This window comes from Phyllostomus hastatus, unplaced genomic scaffold, assembly GCF_019186645.2.
Source record: "Phyllostomus hastatus isolate PE091 unplaced genomic scaffold, TTU_PhHast_1.1 phas_scaffold_501, whole genome shotgun sequence".
NCBI lineage: Eukaryota > Metazoa > Chordata > Mammalia > Chiroptera > Phyllostomidae > Phyllostomus > Phyllostomus hastatus.
This window is the reverse complement of record NW_025334033.1, coordinates 11,465,400-11,480,133: the sequence shown is the minus strand read 5'-3', so window position 1 is coordinate 11,480,133 and position 14,734 is coordinate 11,465,400. Positions and strand designations below refer to the sequence as shown.

At 39.5% G+C, this 14,734-nt stretch overlaps 1 protein-coding gene across 1 annotated transcript in view; it reads right to left on the bottom strand.

Annotated features, from left to right (window-relative positions):
• WDR76 (WD repeat domain 76) overlaps positions 1-14,088 on the bottom strand; it is a 53,144-nt gene extending 39,056 nt beyond the window's left edge. The window contains exons 1-3 of the mRNA XM_045822959.1: positions 14,000-14,088; positions 12,954-13,367; positions 95-187 (exon numbers count right to left, since the gene is read on the bottom strand). Of these exons, the coding sequence (XP_045678915.1) occupies positions 95-187; positions 12,954-13,367; positions 14,000-14,062 (570 nt within the window). The 5' untranslated portion in view covers positions 14,063-14,088. The remainder of the gene's footprint in view (positions 1-94; positions 188-12,953; positions 13,368-13,999) is intronic.
• Between the last annotated feature and the right edge of the window lie 646 nt (positions 14,089-14,734).

The following is a 14,734-nucleotide window of genomic DNA, read 5'->3' as shown; positions in this document are numbered from 1 at the left end:
ATCTGACACTATGAAACCTGATACTATGAGTATTTTACTGATCTACTGGCAAGAGGAATGGCATCTTTGTTTTAATTAGAAACCCCACACAAACCTCAGACAACTGAAGCGAAGCAAAAAAGTTCGCATTTTCTGATATGTTCTTCAGTCTCTTCCTCTCATATGGTGACAATCCTGAAAAATCATCCTATGAAATTACAACAAAAACATTCCATTACTTTACACAATCCATAGCAAAAGCACCTCACAAAACTAGGTGTTGAATTCTCTGCATATATAATTTCCTTCAAATTGCACCTACTCTATTCATTTCATGATATTTTACCAAAGAGCGCATAATCTTTGCTTTATTAGATATTGAGAGAAAGAGTTTGAATGTGGGATCATCACAAGATATCTATATGGCTCCCCAATTAAATAACAAGCGGTCTGACATCAAAAGTCAAGTAGTGCAACCTAACAGCAAATTATTTCCTACTGGCCATTAATTACATTATGACTCAAAGTTATCCCTTTATTAAACAAGAAAGAACTCAGTGAGAAAACTTTCAGTTCATTGAAAGTGTTAAGGAAATTTAGAAAGAACAAAAAAAAAATAAAATAAACACTTGAGCAGAAAAGACAATATGACTACAGAGGCTATCTTAAAGGTCCAATATCCAGTAGTTGGAGGGAGGACAGTGGCAGATAAAGTGGAGAGGAAATAATTAGAGAAACAATACAAGAAAGTTTCTCAAAACTGAAGATAGGAGTTTCCAGATTAAAAGAGCCCAATGAGTATGCGGCACAAGGAATAAAAAAAAAGACCACAGCTAGGTGTATCATCACAAAATTTCTTAACACCTAAGATTAGTGAAATAAGATCCTAAAAGCTTGCAGAGTGAAACAAATCACAAAGAACCATGAATCAGAACGGCTCTAACTTCTCAATATTGAAGGAAGCTAGAAGACAGTGGAGCAATATGTTAAAAGTTCTAAGGAAAATTAAATTACTTTCAAGTAACAATTCTAAATCCAATTAAGCCATCAATCAAACATAAAAAATCGACTTTTCAGACTCAAAAACTACCTCTAATATACCTTTTCTCAGGAAGTTATTATTGGGCTGGCCAAAAAGTTTGTTTGTTTCTTTCTGTAAGATGGCTCTAGTAGCACTTTGTTGTCTTTAATTTCATTCAAAACAATTTTGTTAGATCGTATTATGTGACAGCTGTCATATCAGCATCCATTGGAAAAAAATTGGTGAATTTTTGTGTAGCCATTTTAATACTGAAGATGGAAGAAAATACACAGCATTTTCAGCATAGTATGCTTCATTATTTCAAGAAAGGTAAAAGTGCAACTGAAACACACACACACACAAAAAGATTTGTGCACTGTATGGAGGAGGTGCTGTGACTGATCAAATATGTCAAAAGTGGTTTGTGAAGTTTGGTGCTGGAGATTTCCTGCTGGTTGATGCTCCACAGTTAGGTAGAAAAGTTGGCAGCAATCAAATCGAGACATTAACTGAGAACAATCAACATTATACCACACAGGAGATAGCCGACATACTCAAAATATCCAAATCGATGAAGTTATTGATAAAAATGAAAAAATGTGTTTTTTGTTTTATGGAAAAAACCATGCAGAGTTTTTGGCCAACCCAATATAAGCTGCACTTCACCCAAATGAAAGGATAAACAGAGAAAGAGAAAGACAGGATGCAGCACAGTAGGGACAAAAGATAAAAGAAATTCAAAGGAAAATGGCAAAAGGCAGGCTAAGAAAGAATAAAGCGGTCCACAAAGAAGTAAGAAGATGAAGGGCCCCAGGAAATATTTCATGAAGAAAAAACATATATGTGAAGCCATTAGAAATCTTTATATTGCAAGAAATTTTACAATTCTGGTAAAGCTTGGGCTGTACCTAATTAAGAATGTGGGAAGGGAAAGTGTGGGATGTGGGACACGTGTGTAAAAATTGTGGTGTAAGTGAAACAAATCATCATTTTTCACAGTAAGTCAACAGACAATGTGAGGGGAAAAATTAAAAAGTCTGAAAGTGTAACAGGTCTATTGCTAAACAACAAATAGCAATGTGGCAGAAAACACTGGCTGTTTTGATTTGTTTCTGTGTGTGTGTGTGTGCATATGAAATCATCGCTATGTGTATGTATACATACACATGTGGAATTATATTACTTAAACACATATATGCATGTTACTTTGACCGAAATAGGAATTTTTCTCACATATACAAAATAATAGTGGCAGCAAAGGTGAAAGGTTTTTGTCATTGCCTTTAAAACTGCTTCTCAGAGAAAAACATCACCACTTATGATCAAGGCCTTCCTAAGAATGTATTTCAAAATGCTAAATACTAAGATCAAAAAACAAATTTAAATGATTCTACTTAACACAGAAAAAAATTAAGAAAATTTATTAGAAAAATCAGTTTTTTGCCCTGACTGGTGGGGCTCAGTGGGTTGTGTATCATACCACAAACTGAAAGGTTGCCAGTTAGATTCCTGATCAGGGCACAAGCCTGGGTTGTGGGCCAGGTCCCCAGTGCGGGGGTGTGCAAGAGACAACCAATGGATGTTTCTCTCCCTCTCTTTCTCCCTCCCCATCTGTCTGAAAATAAATAAAATTTTAAAAAAGAAAAATAAAAAAGAAATATCAGTTTTTTAAGAGTATGTGTAATTCAAACTATTCTCACTCATTACCCACCCAAAAACTTGCAACATGAAAAAGACCAAGCAAACAACATCAGAAAAAATGGGCTCTCAAAAAAACACAATATAGGAAACAGAAATTTAACATAAAAACTCCACTATCTTCAGAGACACATGAGAAGTTACTACATCCATAAAACAAGAAAGAGATGCTACGTTTAAAAAAAAGAAAAGAGGACTTCTAGCCAAGATGGAGGCATAGGTTGGTACGCTTTGTTTCCTTGCACAACCAAAAGAAGGATAACAAATTTAAAAACAAAAAATAACCAGAACTGAAGCCCTGGCTGGCGTAGCTCAGTGGATTGAGCGCGGGCTGGGAACCAAAGTGTCCCAGGTTCGATTCCCAGCCAGGGTACATTCCTGGGTTGCAGGCCATAACCCCCAGCAACCGCACATTGATGTTTCTCTCCCTCTCTCTCTTCCTCTCTCTCTCCCTCTCTCTCTCCCTCTCTCTCTCCCTCCCTTCCCTCTCTAAAAAATAAATAAATAAAATATTTAAAAAAAAAAAAAGAATGTCACATAAATGGAATAATTAAAAAAAAAAAAAAAATAACCAGAACTGCATGGAAGTCTGACAACCAAGTGTAGGAGGGTGCAGCCAAAGGGTCCCCAAATAGAGATTTGGAATGGGGTTCAGAACTCAAGGTGTCCAGGAAATATTAGAAAAATATATAGGATGTCCTCACCCTCCACCCCAGGGGAAGGGACAAAGGGAGCAGGGCCATTGAGAGCTGTTTCGCATAGCAACAGCCTTGCAACTACCCTCTGATGTGGTCATTTAGCATATCTATAACCTTTAACTGGTTGCATGGATATGTTAAATAGCTGTGACCATCTCTGAGCCAGGGGAATGGAAGTAACTTCCCCACCCAGATGTAACTGGGGGGCAGGTCCCCTGAGTTACAGCACCTGCGTGGGAGCTCAGAGAAGACTGGCTCCAGGACATGGGGCCACGCCTGCCCAGACTCATGATGGCAGCCCAGTGAAGCTGGAAGGATACGAGTTCTGGCATGTGAAGCCGAGTGTGGGAGGAGTCGGAAATGGGGCTGCAGAGGAAGATTGGCCGCGGGGATTTAAAACCCAGACTTGGCGGCCATTGAGAGGAGAACCATGCAGCTGTGGCAGTGCAGGGAGGACAGCAGCCACTGAGGAGAAAGAACCATGTGGCTTTAGCAGAGTGGGGACTCCCACAGCCGTGCAGACACCGTCCTCGATGCAGCCGCCTGCGACTCCCCAGCCGGCTCTGCAGCCGCGGCCGCGAGAAGGGGCCACCAGTAAGTGACTCGGGAGCACCGGGTCACTGCCCAGCCGCCGCAGCCACCGCCAGGCCTCCGCAAGCTGCGCCCGCGCTCTCACCACTCTCCGCTCCAGGGCTCAGCTAACATTGCAGCCACCTGCTCTGGCTGGGACACAATGAACTCCACACTAGCCCCCTCAGTGCTGCTGTTGCTGCTGCCGCTCTCCCAGAAAGGGGGATCACCCCACACACACACACACCGCAGCCATGAGAAGAATCACCACGCGGCTTTAGCTGGAGATCCTAGCAACACAACCAATGGTGCTGGGAACTAAGGAAGGCCTGCCAGTTGAGCACAAATTACTAGGAAAAACTGAGAGCTGCCTAAACCACGGACTTCTGTTTCTTTTCCTGAGATATGGTACCCCAGACTGGGCAAACGGAGGGAGGAAGGACTGTGTGTGTTTGTGGGTGTTTCAAGGGACTTTGGGATTTTAACAAAGACATTAAGTCATTACTTTTAGTTTGTATAACTTGAATAAATAACTCTTCTTTTTCACCAATCTCTAGCATGGAGAGCTATAATTCTCTGGCTTAGGGAAAGGTAAACCTAGTACAGAGGGACCCCAGGAGAAACGGGGGTCAATTTGGTAGCATTGTGGGACCCTCTTCCCTGGTACTAGGGTGTTCGGTTCAATTCTTTGTCCCGATCACTAAGAACCTGGTTACCTGTGCCCACCTGTGACACAGGAGTTAAAGAAGAAACATTCATCCGGTAGGAGAGGTGGAGAGGAATCTCAGCAAGGCAGCAGTTGGCAGACAGGGCAAGTGAGGCAGCTGGCCGTCAGAGTAGATGGTCCCACATTTGCATGCAAATAAACCAGGAGAAACAACTGGGGAATCAGACAGACCATGCAACCCAGAGTTCCAGCACTGGGAAATAAAGCCTCAAAATCTCAGACTCAAAAAACTTGTGGGGGTTGAGGCAGCAGGAGAAACTCCCAACCTCACTGGAGAGTTCATTGGAGAGACCCACAAGGTCCTATAAAGTACACAAACCCACCCACCTGGGAATCAGCATCAGACGGGCCCAATTTGCTTGTGGGTAGCGGGGGAAGTGACTGAAAGTAGGCTGAAAACAGAACAGGTGCTATTGTTCTGCCTTGGACCACTCCCCCACAAACAGCAACACACAGAGCCATGTGGGTTGCCCTGCCTTGGTGAATACCTAAGGTCCCACCCCTTACTACCCTAGCAGGTGCACCTAAGACAAAGAAATATAGCCTAAATGAAAGAACAGATCAAAACTCCAGAAAAAAATACAATTAAGTGATGGAGAGATAGCCAACCTATCAGATGTATAGTTCAAAATACTGGTAATCAGGATGCTCACAGAAATGGTTGAGTATGTTCTCAAAATAGAGGAAAAAGTGAAGACTATGAAAAGTGAAATAAAGAAAAATGTACAGGAAACCAACCGTGACAGGAAGGAAACCGGGACTCAAATCAATGGTTTGCAGAAGAAGGAAGAAAGAAACATTCAACCAGAACAGGATGAAGAAACAAGAATTCAAAAAAATGAGGAGAAGCTTAGGAACCTCTGGGACAACTTTAAATGTTCCAACATCTGATTCATAGGGGTACCAGAAGGACAAGAACAAGAGCAAAAAATTGAAAGCTTATTTGAAAACATAATGAAGGAAAACTTCCCTAATCTGGCAAAGGAAATAGACTTCCAGGAAGTCCAGGAAGCTCAGAGGGTCCCAAAGAAGTTGGACTCAAGGAAGCACACACCAAGACACATCATAATTACATTACTCAAGATTAAAGATAAGGAGGGAATCTGAAAGCAGCAAGAGAAAAGGAGACAGTTACCTACAAAGGAGTTCCCATCAGACTGTCAGCTGATTTCTCAAAAGCAACCTTACAGGCAAGGAGGGGCTGGAAAGAAGTATTCCAAGTCATGAAAGGCAAGGACTTACATCCAAGATTGCTCTATCCAGCAAAACTATCATTTAGAATGGAAGGGCAGATGAAGTGCTTCCCAGATAGGGTCAAGTTAAAGGAATTCATTTTCACCAAGCCCTTCTTATTTGAAGTGTTAAAGGACCTTATCTAAGAAAAAGAAGATCAAAACCATGAACAGTAAAATGACAACAAACTCACAACTATCAACAACTAAACCTAAGGAAACAAAAATAAAAACAAACTGAGCAAACAACTAGAACAAGAACAGAATCACAGAAATGAAGATCACATGGGGTTAATCAGCAGGGAGGAGGAAGAGAGAGAATGGGGGAAAAGGTACAGGGAATAAGAAACATAAATAGTAGGTATAAAATAGACGGGGAGTTTAAGAATAGTATAGGAAATGGAGAAGCCAAAGAACTAATACATATGACCCTTGGACATGAACTAAGGGGTGGGGGGAATGCTTGTGGGGGCAGGCAGCAGGGCAGAGGAGAATAAAGGGGAGAAAAAAAATTGGACAACTGTAATAGCATAATCAATAAAATATGTTTTAAAAAATAAAATAAAATACACATTTCACGATAGCTAACATCATACTTAATGGTGAAAGACTGAAAGCTTTTTCCCTCAGCTCTGGAACAAAACAAATTTATGTCTGCTCGTGCCACTTGCATTCAACACTGTACTAGATTTTCTGGTCAGGACAATTAGGCAAAATGAATGAATGAATAAATAACAACCAGACTGGAAAGGAAGAAATTAAATTATCTTTACAGCAGATAGCATGATCTTATATACTAAGCATGATCTTACATATTAAAAATCCTAAAGAATCCACACCAAAAAATATTAGAATAAACAACCTCAGCAAAGTTGCAAGGTACAAGCTCAACAAAAAATCAGTTGTATTTCTACACACTAGAAATGAACCATCAGAAAATAAAATTAAGAGAACAATACCATTCAGAATAGCACCAAAAAGAATAATATACTTTGGAAAAAAGTTAATCAAAGAAATGCAAGGCTCATACACTAAAAACTACAAAATATTGAAAAATTAAAGACAATGTAAGTAAATGGAAAGACATCCATGCTCACAGATTGGAAGTCTTAATATTGTTAATATGGCAATACTCACCAAATTAATCTACAAATTCAATGCAATCTCTAACAAAATTCTAAATGTCATTTTTGCAGAAATGAACAAGCTGACCCTAAAATTCACATGGAAATAAAAGGCCCCAAAATAGCCAAAACAATACTGAAAAAGAAAACTGTTGAGTTGTAGGACTCAACAATTCCTGATTTCAAAACTTACTACAAAGCCACAGTAATTATGCCAGGAATGGCATAAAGATAGGCATATATTTGGTTGGCCCAAAAATACATATGGATTTTTCCATAAAACAAAAGGCACATTTTTTCATTTTCACCAATAACTTCATCAATTTGGATATTTTGAGTATGTCGGCTATCTCCTATGTGGTATAATGTTGATTGTTTTCAATTAATGTCTTGATTTGATCGCTCCCAACTTTTCTACCTAACTGTGGAGCATCAACCAGCAGGAAATCTCCAGCATCAAACTTCACAAACCACTTTTGACACATTTGATCAGTCACAGCACCTCCTCCATACAGTGCACAAGTCTTTTTTCTTTTTGCATTTCAGTTGCATTTTTACCTTTCTTGAAATAATGAAGCATACTATGCTGAAAATGCTGTGTATTTTCTTACATTTTCAATATTAAAATGGCTACACAAAAATTCACCAATTTTTTTCCCAATGGATGCTGATATGACAGCTGTCACATAATACGATCTAACAAAATTGTTTTGAATGAAATTAAAGACAACAAAGTGCTACTAAAGCCATCTTATGGAAAGAAACAAACTTTTTGGTCAACCCAAAAGATCAATGGAATAAAACTGAGAATCTGGAAATAAACCTATAGACTGGTGTGGCTCAATTGCTTTGGCATCCTCCTGCAAAGCAAAAGGTTGCAGGTTGGATTCCTGTGGGGCGTGTGCAAAAGGCAATGGATCAGTGATATATCTCACACCGATATTACTCTCCCTCTTTCCTCCTCCCTCCCACCTCTCTAACAGTCTTACCAACAGATGGTTTTGGAACAAACACCACATGTAAAAGTATGAATTTGGAGCCCTATTTCATATCATATATAAAAATCAACTCAAGTCCTGGCTGGAGTGGCTGAGTTGGTTGGAGCGTTGTTCACATACACCAAAAGCCTGGGAGTTCAACTCCCTGCCAGAGCATGGACCTAGGTTGCAGGTTAAATCCCCAGTAGGGGCACATATGGGAGGTTACCAGTTGATGCTTCTCACTCACATCAATATTTCTTTCTCTTTCTCTCTCTCTGCCCTCCCCCTAAAAATCAGTAAACATATTTCAAAAATTAAATCAAAATATATCAAAGACCTAAATGTAATAGCTAAAACTATTAAATTTTTAGAAGGAAATATAGCTGTGAATTTTCATAACCCTGGATTAAGCAATGGTATTTATTTATGTATTTTAATCCTCACCCGAGCATATGTGTATTAATTTTGGAGGGGTGTGGAAAGAGAGAGAAACATCGATGTGAAAGAGGAACATTGATCAGTTCCCTCCCGTATGCTCCTAGACCAGGGGATCAAACCCGCAACCTAGGTATGTGCCCTGACCAGAGATGGAACCCACAACCTTTTAGTGTATGGATGATGCTTCAACCAACTGACCAGACCAGGGTTAGGCAAAGGTTTTTCAGATATGACACAAAAGCATAGAAACAAAAGATAAAATTGATAAGCTGTACTTAAATTATTTAATTTTAATTAAAAATTTAAAATTTTGCATGTCAAAGGACATTATCAAAAAAGTGAAAAGATAATCCACATAATGAGACAAAAATATTTGCAAATGATGTATCTAATAAGGGTCAAGTATCTAGAATATATAAAGAACTCTTACAATTCAACAATTTTAAAAAACTGAATTGACTGAATTTTGTAAATGGACAAAGAACTCATATAGATATTTCTCCAAAGTACAAATGGCCAATAAGCACATGTAAAGATGTTCAACATCATTAGTCATTAGGAAAATACAAATCAAACTCACAATGATATACTTCACATTCACTATGATAACTATAATCAAAAAGATGAACAATTGACATTATCTTAGATGAAATCAGCCAGTCACAAATATCATATGATTCCACTGAGTGAGGTAACTAGAGTAATCAAATTCAGAGACAGAAAGTAGAATGGTATTTGCCAGGGGCTGGCAGGAGGCAGAGAATGACGAATTGTTTAATGGGTATAGAGTTTCAGTTTTGCAAGATGAAAAGAGTCCTGGAGATTGGTCTCACAACAATGTAAATGTACTTACCACTACTGAACTGCACACTTAAAAATGATTGCCCTGGCCAGGTAACTCAGTAGACTGGGGCCTTCTCCCAAACACCAAAATGTTGCAGGTTCAATTCCCAATCAGAGTACATACCTAGGTTGCATACCTAAGTTGTGGGTTCTATCCCCAGTTGGGGCATGTACAAGAGCCTTCCAATCAATGCTTCTATCTCACATCTATGTTTCTCTCTCTCGCTCTCTCTCCTTTCCCCTCTCTTTAAAGATCAGTGAAAATATCCTTGGGTGAGGATTTTTTTTTTTTAATGGTTAAGATAAGGGCCCTGGCCCAGTAGGTCAGTTGGTTAGAGCATCCATCCATCAAGGTTATGGTTACACCCCTAGCCAGGTCATAATAAAGAAGAAGAAAAAAAGAATCAACCAATTAATGCATAAATAAGCAGAACAAATTGGTGTTTTTCTCTCTCTTCCTTCCCCTCTCTCTCTAAAAATCAAAAAGTAGCTCTGGCTGGTGTGGCTCAGTGGACTGAGTGCTGGCCTGCAAACCAAAGAGTTGCTGGTTCAATTTCCAATTCAGACACATGCCTGGGTTCAGGCACTCCCTGGTTGGGAGTGCACGAGAGGCAACCTCACATTGCTGTCTCTCCCTCTCTTTCTTTCTCTAGAGAGAGGAAGGCAATCCTCTTTCTCTGGAAATAAATAAATAACCTTTTTAAAATTAAAAATAAAATAAAAATCAATAAATTAAAAATAGTGGTTAAGATGGTACATTTTACACTGTTTATTTGTGATGTAAATTATTTACAATGAAAGGTTTTTTTAATTTTTAAAAAAGACCAACAATAACAAGTATGGGTAAGAGTGCAGAGAAAGTGGACTCCTCATACATTACTAGTTGGTGTGTAAAAATGACACAGCTAGTTTGGAAAACAGTTTGACAGTTCCTCCAAAAGTTAAAGAGTTACCATATGATCCAAAAATAATCATTCCTAAGTATGTATACAAGAGAATGAAAAACACATGTTCACCTAAAATCTCATAAGCAAGTGCTCACAGAAGCATTGTTCATAATAATGTAAAAGTGGAAACAACCCAAAAGCCCATCAACTGATGAAATATGATATATCATACACTAGAATATTCAAATAAATACCAATACATGCTACCACATGAATGAACTGTGAAAAGATTATGCTAAATGAAAGAAGCCAGACACAAAAAGCTATATATTGTGCAATTTCATTTATATGACATGTCCAGAATAGGCAAATCTAGACACAGAAAGTAGATTAATGGTTTCTAGGGCTAGGGTAGGGAGGAGGTGGGATAAGGACTAATAATGGGTGTGGGGTTTCTTTTTGAAGTAAAGACAATGTTCTGAAACTGGATAATGGCAATGGTTGCACAATCTTGCATGTACACTAAAAACCATTGAATTGACTACTTTTAAATAGTAAATTTTACTTATGTGAATTATATCTCAATTTAAAAACATATGCTTAATGACAGAAAACAGGTATCTGCATAGTCTCAAAGTACCTTCCTCAAAATATTTAGTAATTACAAAGAAAAAAATAGTAAGCTTACATCGGAGAATCCTGGCAGACTCCACCTTAGCCAAGTGATCAAGGTCAACATCGCCAGTAAAATATATCAACATCATATACACCCTGATAGATGCACCAAGAAGGACACATTAATTTCCCAATTACCCTTCCCAAAACTGCAAAGCCTTAATCAAATCATGAGACAATAGAAGACAAACCCAAATTGAAGGACATTATATGAAATAACTGTCCAGTAATCCTCAAAAGTGTCAAAGTCATGAGACTAAAGAACTGTCGTAGATTTGAAGAGACTACAGGGACATGACAACTAAATGTACTGTGTGATCCTGGACTGGATACTGGAACAGAAAAAGAACTTTAGTGGAAAAATAGGTGATGTCATTATAAATTCTGTATTTAATAGTATTATAACAAGGTTACTTTCTTAGTTTGATTAATATTCTATGACTATGTACAATATTAACATAAGAAGAAGTTGGGTGAGAGATTTCTGGAAATTCTCTGTATTTCTGCAAATCTTCTGTAAGTCTAAAATTTGCTCAAAAATTAAAAAAAAATAACTATTAAGTGAAGTTAAAACATTTTAATAGAAGAGCTGAGAGAAAATTTAGCAAATTTCCCATAAAAAATAAGACTCTAGATTTTAAGGCCAACACTTGTCTGTGATATGGCAAAAGCCTTACTTCATTCAGGAAGATTGGTAAATTAATACACTAAATGCTGTTCCTAAAAATAAAATAAAAAATAAACACTGTTCCTATGCAGGGTACCACAAAGGCTTAGTTATCTCACTCCAAAAAGATAATTGATGAAAGGGGAGAGAACAAAAGAACGAAATGTTCTGTAAACAATGCTGGATCTTTCAGTTTGTCCTAAGAAATAGTATGCTGAGCACGTAGGACCCTTGCTTGATTCTCTCTAATACTACCTCATGTTCTAATTTATGACCCTATTTCTTTACATCAAACTAAAATCTGCTTCATATGAGTCTTATATACCCAGAATCTTACAGTGTAAGAGGCCAAAGATATCATCTAAACCAGTGGTTCTCAAAGTGCAGTCCAGGACCAACAGTATCAGTGTCTCTAGGAAACTTTGTTAGGCATGCAAATTCTATTCTCACTCCCAAATTTCTGAATCAGAAACTGGGGGGTGGAACCCTGCAAAGGAGCTTTAACAAGCCTTCCAGGTAATTCTAACACAGGCTAGAATTTGAGAACCTCGGGTTTTATACAATCTCCTCAATGTAGAGGTGATTTGCTTAAAAGCACAAGGTTTCTTAGGCCATGCCTAAAACTTGGGCTTCCAACCCCCTCCCTCCCACTCCAATGTACTTAGGATTTATGCCACACTGTCCCACCATAGGTCCTAATTCTTACCTTTGGGACAATAAAGCATAAATTGAATTCCTATTTCATAACAACACCTCAGTTATCCTCTCTCCCTTTTTCTACCATCATTTTCTGTTCTGGTCCCATCAACATTTTGTCAGTGGTGCAGTTTTATCTTGCATAAAATGTGTCACTTTAAATGATGTACAGCACTCTTGGTAGGCAACAGAAGCCAAAAGAATTAGATGCCTAATTTTTAAACCGATATGAACTATTATTTTAAGAAGAGCTAATAGATTTTCTCAAGTACCTCATCATTCGTCTCCTTTTTGTGTTTAATAGAAATATTATTCAGTACACCAATGCAACCAATTAATGGTGATTTTCATACTGTGACATCAAGGATCATTCAAATGCCCTATGTCCCACAGGTCAACTTCTTTTGGTACACTGTACATAAACATGTAAAGGTGAACAAGATGCCATAAAGTTTGTGAGTAAACTCAAAACTAAGTGCAATAAACTGAAAAGGGGAAGCAGAGTGAAGATTAAGTCAATCCTGTCCCTGACAAATCAAAACCAAGAGCAAAATTAACCCCCTTCTCTGTTAAACATTTAAAATAGAAAATTTCAACTAAACACAAATTAGGTAAAATAATTTGTTTGAGCTAGAGAAACCCTCGATAAACTTAGCTTATCAGAACTTCAATTTTTTAAAATAAGAACAATTTGGATAAGCAGTAATTAAACTCTTACCAGGCCTAATGTAGTGTCTTCATCACTGTCTCCGTCAGGACTGCCTTCCATATCAACACCGAGGACCGCTGTATCCAAAGTGCTCAGGCATTGTCGTTTGTTATTTCCCACAGGAACATCTAAGTGTGATTTTTGCAGAGTGGATTCTGCCTTAGAAGACGTGGTGCCTTTCGTCTTTGGAATTAAAATCGTTGTGAAAGTTTTCTGTATTTCAATCTTCTTGCATTTCTTACATGCCACTTCATCCTTAGAGTTCTTATTTAATAGGGATTTGGGGAGCTTAAATTCGCCTGGCTTGTAATCACTGAGTGAAAAGGGGATAAGACACACCTTAGGTGTTTTTTCTAAAACTGTAGCCTGTAACGGTCTCAGAGATACATGAGAGATCTTCTGGTTTTCTTTATATTCATTCGCCTATTCAGACCAAAAAAGAAAGAAAGAAAGAAAGAAAGAAAAGAAAATATTAGAATCCCAGGTCCCATACCTTTTCTTACAGAGCTAATAAATCTAATTCCTACAGCATAATGACAACATAAATCCAAATTGACAGTCTATAAGGAAACTTTTTCCACCCAAAATCTAGATACCAAATTCATTAACCCAAATACAGTTATTTATTATACGGGACACAGTTCTTGCCCATATGAGTCTACCAAACCAATAATAATAATGACTATAATCTGTAACTGAGAAGTCTACCATGTCAGCTTCCGCGTAACTGTAATTGTTCCCAGAGTGGAAAGCTGACAATAACTGCTGCAAAAGCAAGTGTAGAGTCCTGATCCCACCCTGCACTATATCGGGGGTTGAAAAGAACCTTTGTCCACGCTGTACGTCTAGATTCCATAGAGGACAACCAGAGCAGGGAGGCGACTTCTCTTTTGAAGCACTCCCGGAAAAGCCGGTTAAACGGCGAGATGCCCCAGGGGAGAAAAATACGGCAGTTTTGGAATAGGGAAGTACGGGGCGCGAGGTCCTGGTGCCGGACAGACCCCTCACGAAGACTGCGGTAGGAGCACACCCGAAAACGACGAGCCGTCTCTCACCTTCTCTTGGAGTGCCTGTCTGGAGCCAGCAGTCTCCTCAGCCGCCGCGTACAACCCGGACATCTTTCGGCCGCTTAGCAGCTGGGGCCTTCCCGCCAATATTGAGCAGGAGGCGGGGCCTCGGGAGGTGGAGGCGGGCGGCTCCGGTGCGCTCTGATCACAGCTGACTGCCCAGGGGGGTGGGGAGGAGAGGGGATGGGAGGGGCCGGGCGCAGGGAGAACTACAGCGCTCACCCCATACTCAAATTCCTTAAGTGTGTCATGGGACGGAATGGACTTTTTTTTTTTTTTTTACCTTGGATCCTGATGGTTTGATGCTGCCGGTGCCAGGATCTCGCTTTGAAAAACACGGGCGCTTTTGCTGATGAAAAACTACCTTGCTTTGTAATGTGAGCCCAGAAAAGATTCAGACTCACTCAGATGCCCTAAGCGGCGGTCCCCAAATTTTTTGGCTCCAGGGACCGATTTCGCGGAAGACAGGGCGACGGGGGAAGGAGCGGGGGGAAGACGAGATATGGAGCTCAGGTGAGCTTCGCTCACTCACCCGCGGTGCACGGGGTGGGAGACTGGAGGCGCAGCTCCGGCGAGCTTTGCTTGCAGCGGGATTCCTAACAGGCTGCGGCTCGGAGGCTCGGGACCCCTGCGGTAAAGAATGGAAAGGAAAGGAAGTCAAAATCAACTTGGCAGAGTTTACCTCGGACTCCCTGGTTTCATATAACCCCACCACCAGAATAT